The 21,278-nt window shown below is 37.5% G+C and overlaps 1 protein-coding gene across 1 annotated transcript in view; it reads left to right on the forward strand.

Annotated features, from left to right (window-relative positions):
- The window catches only part of Shoc1 (shortage in chiasmata 1), a 65,995-nt gene that overhangs the window by 17,629 nt on the left and 27,088 nt on the right, over positions 1 to 21,278 (forward strand). Inside the window, exons 7-14 of the mRNA XM_037202627.1 lie at positions 773 to 867; positions 2,616 to 2,858; positions 4,497 to 5,483; positions 8,242 to 8,367; positions 8,782 to 8,958; positions 11,052 to 11,156; positions 15,573 to 15,751; positions 16,921 to 16,993. Coding sequence (XP_037058522.1) covers positions 773 to 867; positions 2,616 to 2,858; positions 4,497 to 5,483; positions 8,242 to 8,367; positions 8,782 to 8,958; positions 11,052 to 11,156; positions 15,573 to 15,751; positions 16,921 to 16,993 — 1,985 coding nt within the window. The remainder of the gene's footprint in view (positions 1 to 772; positions 868 to 2,615; positions 2,859 to 4,496; positions 5,484 to 8,241; positions 8,368 to 8,781; positions 8,959 to 11,051; positions 11,157 to 15,572; positions 15,752 to 16,920; positions 16,994 to 21,278) is intronic.

Consider the following 21,278-nt stretch of genomic DNA (forward strand, 5'->3'; position numbering starts at 1 on the left):
TCTCTTTAGTGGTACTGATCTCTCTAACAGCCCCAATCTCATTATCTAGAATGTTAAACCAACCCTTTTCTAGCCAAATTGCGTATTTTTACACATATTCCCACTCTCTCTCTTTTTTTTTTAATCCCAACTAGTAGTCACAAGTAATCAATTTCCATGGTATTTATGTTTGTCATTGCTCAATCAAATATCTGTCAGGAACAGCTGAAGTGAGGAAGGATTTGTCTTGGTTCCTGGTCTCAGAGAGTTCAGTCCATAGTTGCCTGGCCCGGTGGGCTCGAGCGACACATCATTGTAGAGATGGGAGCACATGGCAGGGAACAGCTCTTCACCTCCTGGCTGGCAAAGAAACAGGGACAAGGAATCTAATGCTCAGTTGCTTTCCCATTCTCTCCTTTTATTCTGTCGGGGATCCCCAGTCATGAGATGGTACCTCCCACCCAGCCCTCAGTTCACAGAAATGCCCTCACTGATACACCCTTGCAGTGTGGCCTCACCAATCTCCTAGGTGGTTCTGAATCCAGTCACATTGCTGATGAAGATTGAGCATCACAATAATGTTTAGCAAGCAGGACTAATTGAGGAATTTATTAATACCAAGTCTTTCAGGGAAGGAAAAAGTAATTAGAAATTTGGTTTTATATATTTACAAAGTAGAATTCATTGTTACTTGCATTTACATGAGAAAAACTTAGAACAGTACTCTTCTTAAAATTGTTACACAAAACAGCCAATACTATTGAAGAGTTAAACTTCGATTCTTCTTTTACAGTAATTTGCTTAGTGCTGGAGAATCAGCTCACAAATATTGTATGCTGTGGCAATTGGGAAACTGCAGAAACTCTTGGGTCTCATTCTTGCTTACAGGTACAGAATGCTTGCTACTGAATAGTAAGTAGAATGCAAAGAGTACAAATGTGAGATATTTTTCTTTAACCATTCCATAACAGGAAATATGGAACATAACACAAAGTCCAGTTATCTTTTAGAGGCTCATTAGATAAACAAGGGCTCAATCTGGCTGACTTTCTCATAGTTCTTATCTATGAAATACAGGGAAAAAACTAACACATACACATATATATGTGTTGTGTAAAGAGTTTGTATTTTTTAGTCTGTAAACTGGTTGCAAAAGTTATTCCACATAGCTAATGTTAAAAGTAATGTAAAAGTTTTCCACTTTTCAAGCATTCCAAGAAGGATGGTTTAAAATCTTTAACAAAAAACATTTGTAATTTAATTAAATAGTTTTTTGAGTGGAATAACCCCCTCCAAGGCTCTCTCCTTATTTATACAATTAGAATAATAATGATGGTGTTGTCTATTTTCTAAAAGCATGGGTTTATATAAAGACAAACACAGATGTAAAAGTGGAAACCTGGAGACAGGGTGTGGGCTATAGCTCCATGATCCATGCACAGGGTAGCAATGCAAGAAACTCTGGGTTTAATCCTCAGAACTGAAAAACTCCTCACCAGGAAACATTTCACATGTCCATTGAATAAATAAGTGGATTAGCAAATTGTGATAGACATATAAAAGGAAAATACTACCAACTAATGAAAAGAAATGAACAACTCCACTTTATTTCTGAAATAACAGAACTTTAGAGATGGGAAACTGACTAGTGAGTGCCAGGGACTAGTGTTGGCCGGAGGGTGTGCAAGAGAGGGGAGGGTGTGGGGCCTGACGGCAGGTGGGAGGGCCCCGAGGAATCGAACTGTTCTGTATATTGTGTGTGATGAGGGACGCACTAATCTATGTCGGTGATAAAATTGCACAGGAATAGGCAAAGCTAAGACAATATGAACAAGATTGATGGGTTGCTACGGTGCCATTCTCCTGGTTGTGTGATTATAATTGGAGGAAACAGGAGAGTATACATCTCTGCAGTGTTTCTTATAGTCGCATTGGATCTATAATTATTTTTAAAATAATAAGGATAAAGTATTCACACAACATACATGATTCTCAAAGTCATTATGCTGAATTAAAGAAACCAGACCAAAAAGAATTCGTACAGTATCAGTTCATTTACATAAACTTCTGGAAATTCTGCAGTGACTGGAAGCAGAGCAGTGGGGTGGAGTGAAGAGAGGTTTTAAAAGGTGACCTTGTGAAGAGAGATAAGAGAGTGTTGGAGGACTGAACTCAGGGCTTCATGCATGCAAGGCAAACACTCTACCCACTGAGGTACATCCCCAGCCCTAAAAAAAATGTATTCAGTCTTTGGGAATATCAAGAAGTTAAAATAACCAGGCATGGTGACACACATACCTTTAATCCTACACTCAAGAGGCAGAGGCAGGCAGGTCTCTCTGAGTTCAAGGCCAGCCTGGTCTACAGAGCAAGTTTAAGGACAGTCAGGGCTGTATAGAGAGAGACCCTGTCGAAGAAGAGGAAGAAGAGGAGGAGGAGGAGGAAGAAGAAATTGTGTGGTTTCTATTGTTAAACTAACTTGGACTTACACAGATATTAACATTTTGAAAACAAAATACCAGATATAGCCTTAAATTTCACCTTTCCCAAAGTGTGAAAATGTGTTTTATTAAGAAAGTTCAATGTGAGTCCAAATGTTTTTCATTTCTTTTTCCCTGTGTTTGTTTGTTTTCAAGTTCCAAGATGTCAAGAGCCCAGCAGTCAATATTCTCTTGCAGATATGAGGAATATCTTTTCTATCAAAGGAGACAGCCTTGTGATTAACCCTGCAAAAACAAAGAGGTGGAGACAAGCAAGACTAAATCCAATAGTGGCCGACGCCTTGGAGCATCTGAAAGCGTATTTGTGTCACCGTGGTCTGTCTTCTCAGGAGACTAAGTTGGAGGTCTTCCTGCCTACAAAAGTGCTTCAGCTGGACCGTGAGTACAGAATAGTAAATACACCTTTGACCATTTCATGAGAAGATGTCTGACTCTTTGGCTTCTCCTTGATGGTTATGAAGATATCCACAAAGCTTTAACACTGCAAATATGTGTTATGTATTTGTCCTGCCATAAAAATAGGGTAGTTTAATTAACTAATCCTAAAACCCTATTCTGCCTAAAATCTGCAATCTTACTTTTAAAGCTTCTAGCCATTTCTTTGCCTTTTTTTTTTTTTTTTTTTTTTTTTTTTTGTTTTTTGAGACACAGTTTCTCTATGTCCTGGCATTCGCTCTGGAGACCAGGCTGGCCTTGAACTCAGAGATCTGCCTGCCTTTGCCTCCCAAGTGCTGGGATTTAAGTCCTGCACCACCACATCTGGCTTTGTGCCTGGATTCTTCAACTTGGCATAGCATTGTGAGATTCATCCATGCTATGTGTAGCATTAATACATCTATTTGATTGATATATACTTATTATACGTACTTAACCAGAGTGTGACCATCTCCCCAGAATGTATTCCCAATTTTTTAGTGTTGTGAGTAAAACTCCTTTGACCATTTTGTGCAACACTTCTTATGGGCATGGTATTATTTTTCTTGAAAGAATAAACAGAAGTAAAATTGCTTATTGTTATTGTAGGTGTTACAGATTTTACAAGAAATTATTAAATTGTTTTCCAAAATTATTTCACCATTGTACATGCCCACCAGTAATGTGTGAATTTCAGATACGTGGAAGCAGCCTTTCTAAAGGACATGTATAAGGCTCTTGTGGCTTTATTCTATATTTCCCTAGCGCCTAATAGTGCTGAGTATCTTTACAGACTCAGTGACCAGATTTATTATAATAGAATTTAAAATGCATCAGTCAGTGGGTCTTCATAAAGTCAGACGTGTAGAGTCATCACCACAGACTGTTTTCAGAACACTTTTTAACCCCTCCCTCAAATCCCATATCCATTAGCAGTCATTCTCTATTTTGCTCACCTGTGGAGTGACTAATCTGTTCTCTGTCTGTATAGAGTTGCCTCTTTGAGTTAGTCTGTATAAATAAAAACTCAAATATTGGTCTGTTGTGACTGGCATATTTTACTAAACATCATGATTCATCTATATTGTAGGGTGTGTGTAATGTTCAAATCTTTTGCCAGCTTTTTAATTAGGTTTCTTTTTAAATGTTCATTTATAAGAATTTAAAAATATATTTTAGATTCAGCCCTTTGTCCAAGGCTGTGACTCATTATAACCTATTAGCAACAGAGCTTTACTGGAGTTCCTTCTTTGCCTAGTAATTGAACTCCTAGTATTGAGAGATGGTTGCCAGGCAGTGATGAGGCACACCTTTAATCTCAGGACTCAGGAGGTAGAGGCAGGTGGATCTCTGTGAGTTTGAAGCCAGTCTGGTCTACAAAGTGAGTTCCAGGATAGTCAGAGCTACACAGAGAAACCCTATCTCAAAGAAAAGAAAAGAGATGATAAACTTATATTTATTTATATAATTAAGCTTATTTTATTTAGAAGCAAACAATAAACAACCCCTAAAGATAAAATTACGTTACTAGGAATCTATAACCAAAAGTTATTCATTTGGGTATAGAAATCATTTTGGTGTCTTTTATCTTCTTGTTTCTAGCCTGGTTAGAACATCAGAATTGTCCCTTGCCCATCATGCCTATGAGTGCGAAATCTACCAGTGTTCCCAGATTATGTCCACAGAAGAGACCATTTTCAGAAAAAGAAGTGCTGCATCTTTGTTTGTCTGATGAATGTGTCTCTGTTAAAAAATCAAAAAAGGAAGAAAATCCAAAGAATGACCAAGAACTAGCTGCTAGAATAATGCAGAAGACAGACAACAGTCATATTGGATTTGATATGTCTGATGAATGTATCTCTGTTAAAAAACCAGAAAAGGAAGAAAATCCAAAAAATAATCAAGAACTAGCTGTTGGAATAATGCAGAAGATAGACAACAGTCATATTGGATTTGATATGTCTGATGAATGTGTCTCTGTCAAAAAACCAGAAAAGGAAGAAAATCCAAAGAATGACCAAGAACTAGCTGTTGGAATAATGCAGAAGATAGACAACAGTCATATTGGATTTGATATGTCTGATGAATGTGTCTCTGTTAAAAAACCAGAAAAGGAAGAAAATCCAAAGAATGACCAAGAACTAGCTGTTGGAATAATGCAGAAGATAGACAACAGTCATATTGGATTTGATATGTCTGATGAATGTGTCTCTGTCAAAAAACCAGAAAAGGAAGAAAATCCAAAGAATGACCAAGAACTAGCTGTTGGAATAATGCAGAAGACAGACAACAGTCATATTGGATTTGATATGTCTGATGAATGTGTCTCTGTTAAAAAACCAGAAAAGGAAAAAAATCCAAAGAATGACCAAAAACTAGCTGTTGGAATAATACAGAAGATAGACAACAATCATGTTGGACCATATAACTCTGTGCCATCTGTTGAATCAACTTCCTCTTCATGGATCAAGGCATCTGACAATAAAAAACAGAATGACTTGGACCTTTTGAGCGAGTTTATTACTCTGAGAAGTAAATACAAGACTTTTGCTTCAGATGCCGAAGTCACAGGCCATGACGAAAACAGTGGTGGGTAATAGTAAAACTTTGGCGTAGTAAAACTGGGCACTATCTGTTATACAAATGCAAGGAAATTCAAGCTCTTCTAGAAAATTGTATAGTTTTTCATAGACAAGGAAAGTGCCATTGACACTCCTTATAAATAGAGATAAAGATGTGTAGGTATAGACTTAGATATGGATATAAATGTGCTTTCAAAGATTAAAAAGCACATTTTAATTTGTAACAAAGCCATTCCTTATAAAACTTGCTTTGTATAGCTTGGATATATAAGCTTAGTATTCCTAACTTGATCATTCTCTCATGCTTTTTTTTTTTATTAACTTACAATCTTATTCCAGTATTTTCAAAAGTAGTTTTATTAATTCTTCAAGAATTTCAAACATTTTCTTTTTTATATATATTTTATTATTTATGAGGTTGACCTGTTGGACAGTTGTGTAGTGATTGTGAATTTAGTTTTATTTATTTATTTTTTTAAATATTTATTTCTTATGTATGACTTCAGGCCATAAGAGGGCGCCAAATCTCCTTACAGATGGCGGTGAGCCACCATGTGGTTGCTGGGAATTGAACTCAGGACCTTTGGAAAAACAGTCAGCACTCCTAACCTCTGAGCCATCTCTCCAGCCCCCAAACATTTTCTTTTTAACACTATCATTTCTCCCTTCCCATCTCCAATCAGATCCATCCTCCATTTCATACCCACCCAACTTCATGTCCTCATTTTTTAAAAAGGTTTCTTTATTTTGTTTCCTGTGTATGGGTCTTTTGCTTGCATGTATGCATATGCACTGCATGAGTCCTAGTACCCATGGAAGCTAGAAGAGGGTGCTGGGTCCCCTGGAACTGGAGTTACAGACATGTGAGCTGCCATGTGCATGCTGGCCACTGAACTTGGGTCTTCTGCAAGAGCAGTAAGCGCTCTTCATCTCTGAGCCACCTCTCCAGACCCACCTTTTTTTTTTTCTGTCCTTTGGAGCTTGGTTAGACCTACCAAGGGTCTAACTCTCCCAGCAGCTATCAGTTACAGTAGCTCCTTAGTTAGGGCTTTATCTTAGTTCTTTAACACACTTCAATGTGTACTTACACATTTTCCACATTTTCTCATTTAATTGCTTATTACTCTTTCTAATATTATCAAAGAGTTTCTATTTGAGTTGTAATTGTCATATATTTCCTGCTTCTAACAATATCCAAAATAGTACAGTGTGTCATATCATTTCACTTCCAGTTTAAAAAAAAGTAGAACTCAGGCTGGAGAGATGGCTCAGTGGTTAAGAGCACTGGCTGCTCTTAGAATACCTGGGTTCAATTCCCAGCACCCACATGGCAGCTCACAACTGTCTATAACTCCACTTCCAGGGTCTCTGACACCTTCATACCAGCACACATAAAATAAAGTTAAGTAAATTATATAAAAAATAGAATTCTAGAATAATTTTTTTTTTATTTCAGACAAGGTCTCACTATGTAGCTCTCCTAGAATTCACTATGTAGACCAGGCTGGCCTCAAACTCACAGAGATCCTCTGTCTCCTGAGTGCTTCAGTTAAAGGTGTACACCCCTACACCTGGTGCATTCTAGAATAATTTTGATAGTCTTTACTTGGGTGGAACTGGTACAAAAAGTGTTTATGTTGTTTGGAGCATGATTTGACCTTGCAGTCCTATGTTCTATCTGTGGAGACAAGATTTGGTTCTTGGTGTCATGCACTTGTGTCCGATTTTCCAAAATGTGTGACAGTCATTTATAGATGTGCTGAAGCTCATTACTGAGTGTACAGTAAGGGAATGAACTTCCCCCAAAGAAGCTTGTCTTATTAGCTTTCTCAAAAACTTCAATAATTAATATCACTTGACTGTATCTATTCGGATTACTTTAAATTAACTGGCAATATTACTTCAAGATGATATAATCTAATTTAGATATTCTCCAAATTATACTTGGGATTCTTTATTTTTATTTAAGGCAGGATCTTTCTGTGTAGCCGTGTCTGGCCTCAAAACTTGTAATCCTCCTGCCTTAGCTTTCTAAGTGCAGGGATTATAGGCATAGTCACCATGTCCCATTCCATTATCATGCTTTTAACTTCACATATTAAAGTACCTCAGGTTGGTAATACAGTCTTAAAAGTATCTTATAATCATATTATTGGTGGGTGACATTAATATTTTAGTTAAAATAGCTGTGTGCATATATACATGAATCTTCTATAATACCTAATAAAGAAAAAAAGACCCTAGCATTTATTAAACACTGTCTCAGGTACTGAATTGCGTACCTGAGGGTTGGTTTGTTTGGGCTGAAAGTAAGGCAGGCAGCTATGGAAAATTTCGTGTAGAATATGGATGAACTGAGGGTAAGCAGTAAAAACTGGTATCCCCAGAAAGGATGGAGACCTTAGAAGGCTTGGAACCCAGGAGAAGGTTTTAAGTAGAAAGACAACTCTGGAAAGGCATGGAGGTGAGTGTTGTCGTCATTTTATGTGTCCAGAACTGGGTGGCATTTGACCCCTGTACTTAAGGTAGGATCCTAGCCCATGTTTACATATGAGGACACCCAGGCTGCTGTCAGGACTGGGGCTGAATTCTGACTAGATGCCAAAGTTTTCCCACTTCCGTGATCCACTTCGCTACTCAGCACTCCTTAGGTCCACTGATCTGGATAATTTGTTTAACTTAGTCTCAATGTACTTCCATGAAGAAATTTAGCAACTATGATATTGAACAATGTGTTAAAGTGAACAATTTAATGTTTTTGCTAGAATTTCAAGATGAAGAAAAGTGTGCTCTGACTTGTCAAGAAGAAAGTCCTGTTGTTTCTAATAACAAAACTCCAAAGGAGAGAAGTCAAGAAAGAACAGATGATGTCATTGAGATTCAGGCATCAGGTATGCAGTAGGCTTTCAAGATGCATTCTCTTTCACTTGATTTGGAAGTCCTCTCCCAGATTTGTAGAACATACCTTATTTTCCTGTAATTGTCTTTATTTGTTTCAGAAACTTAATTCCATTCCTACGTTCAAGTTTCTTCCAGACATGGGGCGCCTGTGCACATCCATGTCTTTCTCCCATAGTCATGCTCCAGCCCACTAACTGCTGTTTCTTCTTTCATTAAAACTGGAGCCTCGTCCCTACATCCGTGGAAGAAGACTGAACTGCGAGAGTCCTCAGTCTCTTCTTCCATGTTCGGGAATGTGTTACTAACGATCTGTCCTCTCACCCACTGTCAGGTGACTCAGGCGGTATTAGAAACAGCACACTGGCCTTTCCACACACCCTGACTTGGATGCTGTTATTTTTCAGACACCCAGTGCCAAGCATACTGTCTCCTAGAAGCAGCCGCGACTCCCGTCTTAAACAAACTTGTGTGCCTCTGCACTTACCCTGCTGCTAATTGGAAATTTGCCACCGTCATATTTGACCAAACAAGATTCTTCTTAAAGGAACAAGAAAAGATAATAAATGATGCTGTTCACCAAGGTGAGTACAAGTCAGATCCAGACTACTCGAGGAGGCACTTTTAAAGACAACTGTAGCAATGCAGACCTCAGACCTGGAAGAAACCTTAACTGAAATTTAGCATGTAGGACCCACATCTAGGCCAAGCCCAGAAGATTCTCAATGAATCTCTTAAATGATATGAATTACTTAATAGATCTCCATTGCAAAAATGAAGTTAACCCCATAACTATTCACATTGGAACTAGTACTTGGCCCTGCTCTGACCATGCCCAAACAAAATTGCAAAAACAAGATCCAAAGGATAAAATCATTTCCAGTGAACTTAACTGCATCCCATAATGAAACACAAGATTTATATAAACATAAACATACCCAGCACCAACAACATAAAACTGATGAGATCTAGTTTAAAGTCATATCGCCAGACAGTAAAGAGGCAGGAAATATAACTCATAAATAATGAGAATAATTTATTGAAACAAACCCAAATCAAAGATACTAGCGTTATCAGAGGTTGCTGAAGCTCATGATAACTATTTCTGCATATTCAGAAGGGGTTTTAGGCACCTGACATAAGCATATCCAATAACTACTGTTGTCATGGCTGGCCTCTAACACTGTGGCTCTGGGGAAGGAGAGCACAAACAATGATTTTAGAATAATACAGTAGACTTCTACTCTTCCTTATCCATATGAGCGCCTGTTCCCACTACTCATTCCATAGATGGAGAACTTCTCTTAGAGTTATTTCTGTCCCTGCTGGGGCACGCACATCAGGGTTTGTAGTTGCCTATGGTACAGGCCAGGACATACTAACAGGAAAAATAGGAAACTTACCTTTTGTTGAGTGACATTTTGAAATCTAGCCTTCTTCACCAGTCTGCCTGTGACCATTCATTTTTAAGTCTAGTGTGGTATTCCATGTGCTCTCTCTTGTAAGAGAGATAGTGCACTGTGCTTACTACATGTTATCTGGACCTAGTTGTTTGTTAGTAAAGTCAATTTTCTAAATTCATTAAATTATACATATGTTAACAGATTAGCACTTCTTCTAAAAATAATATAGGTGGGCTGGAGAGATGGTTCAGTTGTTTTAAGAGTATGTGCTTCTCTACAAAGGACCTAGGTTCAGTTACCACATGGTGGTTCCTACCACCTGTATCTAGGGTTCTAGGTGATATGTAACCTTCTTGTGGCCTCTGCCTGCTCCTGCATGCACATGGTGCACATAAACTCGTACACACACATACTCTTAAATAAAAAAAAATAATATTTGCTGGATATGATGGTTCATGACTTTAATCATGCAACTCAGGAAGCAGGTGGATCTTTGTGAATTTGAGGCCATCCAGGGCTACAAAGTGAGACCCTGAAACAACAAAAATAAAGCAAAATTGGGCCAGCAAGATGGCTTAGCAGATAAAGGTCCTTGCTGTCAAGCCTGGTGACCTGAGTTTGATTCCCAGAACCCACATGGTGGAAGGAGAAACAGATTCGTGCAAGTTGCCTTCTAACCTCCACGCACGTGGGTGGTATATGCATGCCCTCCTCTCCCCATTCATGATTTTACATTGTAGAAGAATCCAACCATTCATCTCCAGAAAGTTCTAGAAATGCATAGAATACATTAAGTAGGCAATTGGCTCATCTCTCTGAATACTTCTCTTATGTGAGTCATATCTCTGAGCTAACACTTTGAGATATCTATTTCCATTTCAAAGTATTTCTTCTTTTACAAATCTCTGCTTCTATCTTACCCAAATGGCAAGTTACTAATTTAATTTTCTTCTTGGTTAGAACTATTTTTTTTCTTTCAAAAAAAGTTAACATAATTGAATATTCTTTGCCAGTAGGGGATGAGCGGGGCAGTCAACTGTCTGGGCTTAGTGCTATCCTGAGCATCACTTATCCTCACTAAAGCTGTGTCCTCCTCCGTAATGAGGATCACAGTAATCCTGACAGGATTATTAGAGAGTCAATGAACTAACCTGCTTATCTAACACAGCCTAACAATAGTAAGCACTCGCTAATAGATACTAGCTGTTATTATCAAGCAGATTTGGTACATATTCTAAAACTCTAATGTGTTAACTATGTTTTTGCTTGTATAGATAAAAATGATGACAGAGAAATAACATTCAGGCATGCTGCTCTCTTACATCTCCTGGTAACAATTAGAGACGTCCTTTTAACATGCAACTTGGAGACAGCATTAGGTTGGTAGGAAATTTTTTATTTTTGCTTTCTTCTTGTTGAATAGCCCATCTGAAATAACTTTACTTTTCTGAAAAAGATATACTTCTTGAAAAATTATGTAGCCTCTTGCCTGTTACACTGATCAACATACATTTTGTCATAATTATTAATGGTATATATATATATATATATATATGTGTGTGTGTGTGTGTGTGTGTGTGTGTGTGTGTGTGTATTATACACATTTCAGTACTAAGAATCAAACTCAGGGCCCCTTAATACTGTAATACTAAATAAGCAGTCTATCACTAAGCAAGACTCTCAGCCAGACTGGAACTTTATATATATAAATATATATATATATATATATATATATATATATATATATATATTGTTTATGCTGGTAGTATAGGTCTGAATTACAGAGTTCCGATGGCTTTATACAGATCTGAATGTATAATCATAATTATGTGTTGGTTTTTAATGTGAGACTTGACATTTTGTCATATACATTTTAGGTCCTTAGTATGTGTTTGCAACTTTGCCTTAGAAAGTAAGAACTAGCTATTGCTATACAAAATAATTTAGCCCTTACTATACGGGGCTAAAAGAGATTGAAAAGAGATGCTACTGGATTAGATTTGTTTTTTAAGGTAGTTCTGGGCCTGGAGAGATGGCTCAGTATTTAAGAGTACATATGTTCTTGCAGTGGACCCCCGTTCAGTTTCCAGCCCCATGTTGAGCCACTCCAGTGGGATTCTTGCTTCTGACCTCCACAGCACCGGCACTCAGGTGCATTTACCCCCAAACATACCCAGACAGACAACTAAAAATAAATTTGGAGGAAGCAGAGTTTCTCTGAGTAGCCCTGATTGTCCTGAAACTCATTCTGTTGACCAGGCTAGGCTCAAACTCAGAGATCCACCTGCCTCACCTCCTAAGTGCTGGGATTAAAGATGTATGCCACCATGCCTGGCCTACAATCAATCTTTTTTAAAATGTTAAGACCAGACAGCAGTATTAAGTATCAGTAATGAGCCGGGCAGTTGGTTTTACACACCTTTAATCCCAGCACTTGGGAGGCAGAGACAGGTGGATCTCTGTAAATTCAAGGCCAGCCTGGTCTACAGAGTGAGTCCCAGGACAGCCAAGGCTACACAGAGAAACCCTGTCTCAACAAACAAAACAACAGCAATAAATCAGTAATGAGAATCATATTTGAAAAAAGGAGGTAAAACATAAGTCAGTATCTTGGGGTTGGAGAGTTGGCTCAAAGGTTAAGAGCACTGGCTGTTCTTCCAGAGGATCATGGTTCAATTCCCAGCACCCACATGACAGCTCACAACTGTCTATAACTCCAGTTCCAGTGATAAGATAAAAAGGTCAATTATTGAATCTACTTTTAAAAAGGAACTACCTGTTTTAAATAGGACAAGTAATGAAAATTTTTGTTTGAGTTTATCAAATGTTACTGGAGTGGACATTGTTAATATATATAATGGAATTTTTCATCTGAATCTGTCAAATGTTAATGGACTAGACATCATTAATGTAATCGTGACTGTGTATATTGTATATACTTATTGGATATAGTTTTTCTTGTATTAGTTATAAGCTTTTTTTAATTTTAGACAAAAAAAGGGAAATGTGGTGATATTGTGTTCCCCAAAATATTGTGCACCCTAATAAACTTATCTGGGGTCAGAGAACAGAACAGCCACTAGACAGACATAGAGGCCAGAAAGTAGCACTCACACCTTTAATCCTAGCATTCCAAAGGCAGAGATCTGTCTGGATCTCTGTGAGTTCAAAGCCACACTGGAAATGGCCAGGCATAGTGACACATGCCTTTAATCCCAGGAAATGATGGCAGGAATCAGAAAGGTATTTAAGGCATGAGGACCAGGAACTAGAGCCTGGTTAAGCTTTAAGGCTTTTGAGCAGCAGTTCAGCTAAGACCCATTTGGATGAGGACTCAGAGGCTTCCAGTCTGAGGAAACAGGATTAGCTATGGAATTGGTGAGGTGAGGTTAGCTGTGGCTTGTTTTGTCTCTCTGATCTTCCAGCATTCACCCCAATACCTGGCCTCAGGTTTATTTTCATTAATAAGACCTTTTAAGATTCATGCTACAGTTCCAGAGGATCCAACACCCTCACATAGACATACACGTAGGTGTGGTGGTATTGTGTTCCTCGAAATATTGTGCACGCTAATAAACTTATCTGGTGTCAGAGAACAGAACAGCCACAATATTAAACACAGAGGATAGGCAGTGGTAGCACACGCCTTTAATCCTAGCATTCCAGAGGCAGAGATCTACCTGGATCTCTGTGTGTTCAAGGATACAGCCAAGCATGGTGACTCATGCCTTTAATCCCAGAAAGTGAGCCTTTAATCCAAGGGAATGATGACAGAAAGCAGAAAGGTATATAAGGCATGAAGACCAGAAACTAGAAGCTTTAAGCTGGTTAAGCTTTTAGGCATCCAGTCTGAGAAAACAGGATCAACTGAGGAATTGGCGAGGTGAGGTAGCTGTGGCTTGTTCTGCTTCTCTGATCTTCCAGCATTCACCCCAATACCTGGTCCAGGTTTGTTTTTATTAATAAGACATTTTAAGATTCATGCTACATGTAGGCAAACACCAATGCACATAAAAATAAATAAATAAAAAGTAATCATTAAACAAAAACAAAAAAATAAGTCAACCTAAAAGTTACCTGTCAGCCTCACAGTACTAATATAAGAATTCGAGACACTCGTGCATTTGCTTTCATTGTAGCCAGGCTGAATCAAGAATCTCCTGCTCCATGTGGAATAAGAAAGAAGTAAATATTTTAAGTTATCATTTCATTAATTACACAAATATCTTTTTCTTTAAATTTTATGTATATGAGTGCTCTATCTGCATATACAACTTTATGCCAAAAGAAGGCATCAGATTCCACTAGAGATGGTCATGAGCCACCATGTGGTTGTGAGCTTGTCAAAAAGAAATTCTTGGGATAAAAATCTAGATTTACTAAGTATGAACATTCAAGGACAAGATTTAGGTTCTTTCATGATTATGTTGCCCTTTGTAGACAGGTATGGTTGGATATACTTGTAATGCCAGCTTTTGGGGAGGCTAAAATGCTCCCTTGAGCCCTGGAATTTGAGATTCTGCAGAACATAGTAAGACTCTGTCCTATGTGCATGATTTAGACTCCAATGTTTTGACAGATGCACAAATTAATTATGAATAAGTACCATTTACTTTACCCTGAGTTTTATAATCTAATGAGGTTGTCATGTGCACTAAAAAAAGACAAAATTCAAGTACAAAGTTGCATAAACTAAATACTAAGAAAATTCCAATGAATAAATATTTCAAAAGGATTTCCATGTAAGTGTAGATTCTGAAGTTTGTAGAAAGAGTGAATTAATACTCAATAAGCAGGAATCAGGAGAAAATAAGATATATTAAACATATGGAGATATGTACAAGTAAATTAATGTTATATAGCTTAAAAAGAGACATTGATTTTTTTAACTTCACCCAATTTTAAAGACATTATATGTTTGAGAAGGAAGATATGTTTATCTGATTTCAGCATTGTACTGGTTAATTCCAGAACTACTTGGGAGGCAAAGGCAGATGGATCTCTGTGATGTGAGGCCTGCCTGATCTACATAACAAATTCCAGACCAGCCAAGGATATACAGTGAGACTATGACTCAAAAAAAGAAAGAAAGAAAAGAAAGAATAAAAGAAAAATAAAACAGTATTACCCAGCATGTGCATGTATCAAAATATTACATAGTATTCCATAAGTATATATACTTTTTAATAGTATTTATGTATTGGGTATAAATTTAAATTAAAACAGCAACATATTTTATTAAAATCAGAATAGGACTAAATGAAATGTTAATTGTCACTGTTTTTGTTTTCATTTTGTTTATTTTATTTTTATTTTCTGTGTTTGGGTGTTTTGCATTGCCTGTGGAGACCAGAAGAGGCATCAGATCCTCAGGAACTAAAGCTACAGACAATTGTTATCTATCATGTAGGTGCTGAGAACTGATCCTCTATCCTCTGGAAAAAAACAGCCAGTACTCTTTACTACTGATCCATCTCTCCAGATCTATTAACTGTCACTTAAGATTTATTTCCTAGCCAGACTGGTAGTGCACACCTTTAATCCCAGCACTCAGTAGGCAGAGGCAAAGGCAGGAAGATCTCTGTGAATTCCAGGCCAGCCTGATCTACATAGTGAGTTCCAGAATGGTCTCGTCTACGTAGTGAATTCCAGGACAGCCCAGGCTACATAGAGAGACCCTGTCTTAAAAAACAAAAAAAAAACGAAATTTATTTTCTTTTAGTGATTTTTTTGCCATGGAGTTATAGTAAAAAACATTAAAGGGCTTAATATTTTTCCCTAATTTTCTTTAACAGGATATTTGTCGAATGCAAAAGATATCTACAAAAGTGTGTTAGACTCCTGCTTGGATAACATTTGGAGACAGCTGAAAATTTTACAGTTTATTACGGAAAAAAGGCCTAAAACCAACTATAAGATCCAAGAATTGCAATGTCAGATACTAAGCTGGTTGCAAAGTCAACAACAAATTAAGGTTGGGTATTGAGCTAAAGCAGATAAAGTAATTAGTATAAATAAGGGCCCCTTATTTATGATTTTATGCATTTAACTTTGAAGTTATAAAATAGGCTGTTTGGCTCCTGACAGTTTCCTCCTTAAGTAAGATAACAGTAGTCTCAGATGCAGAGAAAGGGGGATTTGTGTCATTATTCATTGCCTTCCAATTTAAAATGTTTTCATTTCTGTTATAAAGTATTGTCATGGATTGGTTCTCCACGGGATTGGTTCTCCCCACCTGGTATTTGTACAAGATCATGGAAATTTACATCATAATATAACTACAATAATTTATTTGGGGGTAATAATCTAGAATCTCATCTGTCATGATATTATAAAAAATACCTTATGTATTTTTTTATCTTCTCACATACCCTACATCAATTATATGAGAGCTGAATTAATGAAGTTTTAAGGCAAAATACCTCATTAAACCTAATCTCGCAGAAAAGCATTACAAGTGGTCACACTAAATCTGAATACAAGTTCATATGGTTTTTTTCCCTTTTCCACTTCGTCACTCCTTTATCCTAGACTTTATAGTTTCTTGAATGACTTCCACAGGTCGTTAAATTAAATCAATGAGAAATTTCCTATTGAACCGGATCCACTGCTTCCCTCCAAAAGAGAAACTGCATGCTAAGGAGAAGACCGCAGCAGCCACTCCTTCTCTCCAGTGGTTTCACACTTGTAGGGTTGAAATGAACAGTACAAAGCAGGCTGAGACAGCTTTGTGCATGGGTACTACAGATCGGAACACTAAGGCACTGCCTCAAAATACTTCCCAGTGATGTCTGATGTTACCAGAATTTAGAACAGGAGTATTTACTTTGTAACCTGTGTGTTCCCTTTTTGTTTGTAAGGCTGGGTTCTCTGTGCAGCAGCAGAGGCTGGCCTTGACCTCCAGGTCCTCCTGCCTAGGCCTCCTTAGTGCTGGGTTCACAGGCTACCACACGTGGGAACTCGACTCTCATTGTAACAAAACTGTGAGGAAGAATAATCCAGCTGGGGATATACCTCAGGGGAGAGCACTAGCCAGCATGTTGGGACCCTAGGTTTGACCTCCAGTACCACAAAAAAATATATACATACATAAGAAAAGAATAGTCATTCAGCACTACATGTGGAATTCTTACTTTTGTCTAGGTACTGATTATAATAAGAATGGACTCAGATGGAGAAAAGCATTTGCTTATTAAAACCCTTAAGAAAATAGAAGGTAGGGGCATTTAACTTATGTTTCATTTAGTAAATGCTTTAAGTTATACAAATGCATCCATCTAACTGTTATTGGCAGTAAAATACCATAAATTTGTATTCTCATAATCTAGGACTCAGTGGGGTTTTACCAATGGTTTGATTCTCCAGTTGCTCAAACTTTCACCAGTATTTAACTAACAATTTTTAAACCAATGTAGATTCTAAGTCTGTAATATATCTATAATACTTACACGTATTTTTATTAAGAATTGACATGTTTTGTAGATTACTTCCTAGTTGCTACATTGATATTGGCTGCTTACCAACTCAGTTTTATAAACAAAGAAAACATTCATAAAGATTATGTAGCATACTAAATCTTATAGGTAGTAATTGAGGAGATAGTTTCTGACCAGTTTTCTCATGTCACTGTGTACTTCAGCTCTGCTCACTGAGGCCCCCCATCAGCCCTTTCTACTTTGAGCTTAGGAACCCATTGCTTACATGCAGTTTCTATCACACTATAACTGAAACATAGCTTTCTCCCATAAGCCATTGCTTCCTCTCTAGCCCTCTCATATGGAAGCTGATTATTTTCCTTTCAGATTTTTATTTATTTGTGTGTATGAATGTGAACTCCTATCAACATGATGGAAGGAGAGAACCAATGCCTGCAAGTTGGTTTCTGACCTACACACACAAACATGCACACTAAATAAATAAATCAGGAAAGTGCTACACAGTATTAGCATGTAATGTGGAGGTGAGGAAATGATTGACAGTTGCAGCTCTTGTCTGGGATCAGGCTGAGTCCCCTTTTGCCTTTGATACTTGCTGTCTTCATTTCAGCATTGTCTGCTGACACAAAAATCTTGACTGTACAACTGGAAGGTTTGAATCTTTCAAACTGACAGCTCTCCTCAGCCAGGAGCTAGCTGGGCCTTTTTTTATATCTAGTGATAGGGGAAAAAAAAATCTGGTTTCATTTTCTACATGTTTAAAGATCCAGTAAGGCACTCACCATGTCATTAATTTGTTTCCAGGATCAGAGCTAATATAAAACACTCACTTAGACTTTCGATGATGTGAGTCACCTTATGATCTATATAGAGAGATAATACTTGTCTTTATTGCTGCTAAACTATGTGTTATCAAGTAATGTTACACATAATGGTTAACCATTACTATGTCATTATTATATAATAACTTTTGAACTTTACAATTTATGGAAGTACACTAAGAGATTATAGAATTAATTTAGACTTAGTCTAACTGTTCTTTAATTAGTTATGTCAACCCAAAATAAGCTAAATGAGTGTAAGAATACTATAGTCAGAAGTTTTTCTCCAGTCCCACCTGGCCCATAGTCCCACAGCCACTTTTAAAATAATTACTCAGAGGCTTAAATTTATTACCAATTGCATGGCATATGACAGGCTTGTTGCTAGCTAGCTCTTATAACTTAAATTAACCCATTTCTTAATCTGTGTTTTGCCACATGTTCCGTGGCTTACCGCTCTGCTGGCATTTTGTTCCTTGGGCAGCAAGCTGGCATCTGTCTGTCTCTCCTTTCTCTTCCTGTCTATCTACATGGATTTCTGCCTGCCTCTAAGCTGCCTTGCCATAGGCCAGTGCAGCTTTATCAACCAATCAGAGCAACACATATTCACAGCATATAGAAAGATATCCCACAGCACTTCCCCTTTTCTGTCTAATCAAAAAGGAAAGTTTTAACTTTAACATAGTAAAATTACATATAATAGAACAGTTATGAAGCAGGAATTATAATTACAATAGCTAGTCCATTCGTATTTGGCAAAATTAAAGAAAATATTCTATCCTATGAGTCTAAAGTTTCATATCTAATTTATCTTTTATCATAACCAAGAAAAATTATAACTATCTAGTCTTCAACTACATCAAAGACCCTAGAAGGGTATAATGTTACCTAAATAAACAGGAAATACATTGTAAGCAGCTTCCAAAATTCTGGAAATGACAGAGACAGCTGCCTAATGGGACAGTCATCTAAAGTTTCTCTGTAATGTTGTGTCATCCTTCTTCAGCCTATAGGCCTAGAGTCTCTCAATTGCTTCTCTCTGTGTCCTATAGAATGTCTGGCAGTTTCTTCTGTGAAGCAGGAACGTGAAGGACCATCTCATTTTGCAAAGTTCAGTGGTCACCTTCCTATGAGTCCTGCATGTACAGTTTATATAACATCCTGTCAACAGTCCAGGCAAGAGCAGTTTCTTGCCCAAATGGCCATTTTGTGCCAAGAAGATAAACTCCATATAGAGTGTCTTCGATGCCCATTTTTCTCTTTGAAGTAAATGGGTGCTGCCAGGAGCAGATGTGTCTCACTATCCAGAGAAGTCTGAACTCTTAAAACATTTTAAATACCATATTCTGTAGGTCTTTAAAGTATTTGAAGATTACCTACCTAATTGAAATATATCTATGTATACCTAGAAAACTTAACTAACATGACTATAAATTTGATTATCATGGATGACTATTAATCTGTATTTCTTAATTATACATTATAATTTCAAATGAGCTGCATAAACATACCTTAAACAAGAGTAGAAATATACATACAGTATAACAAAAATTAACTTTAAATTTGCATCAATAAACTAAAATCCATAGCAATGTTAAATATTTTAAACAAACTTTAAAAGTAGATTCAATAATCTACCCTTTTATCCTATCATATCTATATCCACCTTTTTTTACAAAGGATTGTATTTATAATCAACCCCCTTTAAATAAAAATGAACATTTATAAACATTATTTTGGGAATTTGGGCGTAGCTTCTCATACTACTTCCTGCTGGTTGGGGGTGCTGGCAATCTTATGGGGCCTGAGAAAATTAAGAATTATGGTCAAGTCCTGACTAGAGTAGTCTGTGAGGCTATATTCTCTGAGCCATTTGCCTTGAAGTTGATTTTGGATATTGGATCATCTGGGCACAATGTCATTGGAGACCTTTCAGGGAGTCTTGGCTGATCAAACCATGTTAGCCTGGAAGCAATCCACAGGTTCTCATCTTCTATGGAAACAAAAGCAGAACCTCTCTTCCAAAGCAATATACTTTTAGACAATAAATTTTGAAGTCAAGATACCTTTAAAATATATACATTGGTTTAACTTAGCAACCTTTATAATCAAATTCTTTCTGCAGTTAAAAATCCCAGAGACAATATAATCCAGACTCTGTGTAACTTCCATCTTTATGTGGCTTATTTTTTATATTACTTTTACTGTCTCTTTAAGGACTTTATTTTTAAAAAAATCTATTTCTTTATATAACTACATATACTCCCTTTCCTCCTCTTCCAAGCCTACATACATTTTTACACACACTATAAACTGTTCAGAGTTTTATTCCATCTGAATCTGTTCTTAATGTGTTTCTGTAATCATTTTCTGACCATTGCTTTAAACTGCAGAGGCTAGGATGGAAACTGCAGGCCCGGTTGCTGGCTCTGCCCACCTCAGCTTCCCAACATGGCAGAGGTAATTCACCACCACACCAGCTCTGGGAGCCATGCTCTCCACCAACTCTAGGAGGCAGTGGGTCTATGCCTCTGTCAAGGAGAGTGTAACCCAGAAAACTGCTCCCCCTTTTTTTAAATCTGTACTAGCAAAAGCTAAATTTGCCACACAGTGCACTGTGCCACTTGGAGATGCCACTGTGTACTGTAGAGGGAATCTTCCATGTTGTTTAGCTCATGGCGGCTGGTGGCCAGCTTTCTCTCACAGACAGCTATTGGGAGACAAGTTTCTGTGCTGCTACTGGCATGAGACTGTGAGACTAGGAAGCCTAGTGTGGCTCTGTTTCTGTGCATTCAGAATCTTTAAGCTTTCTTAGGTCTATGTGGATCAGTGTCCAATGGTGAGCGCCAAATGTAGTCAGAAGTTTTTCTCTAGTCCCACCTGGCTCACGGTCCCACAGCCACTTATAAAATAATTATTAGGAGGTTTACATTAATTACCAATTGCATGGCACATGGCAAGCTTCTTGCTTGCTAGCTCTTATAACTTAAATTAACCCATTTCTATTAATCTGTGTTTTGCCACATGTTCCATGGCTTACCAGTCTGTTGGCATGTTGTTCCTTGGGCAGCAAACTGGCATCTCTCTGCCTTTCCTTTGTCTTTCCTGTCTGTCTGCTTAGATTTCTGCCTGCCTCTAAGCTGCCTTGCAATAGGCCAATGCAACTTTATTTATCAACTAATCAGAGCAACATATATTCACAGTGTACAGAAAGACATCCCACAGCAGTATACAGTGTTTGAAA

This window comes from Peromyscus leucopus, chromosome 2 (assembly GCF_004664715.2).
Source record: "Peromyscus leucopus breed LL Stock chromosome 2, UCI_PerLeu_2.1, whole genome shotgun sequence".
Classification (NCBI taxonomy): Eukaryota; Metazoa; Chordata; class Mammalia; order Rodentia; family Cricetidae; genus Peromyscus; species Peromyscus leucopus.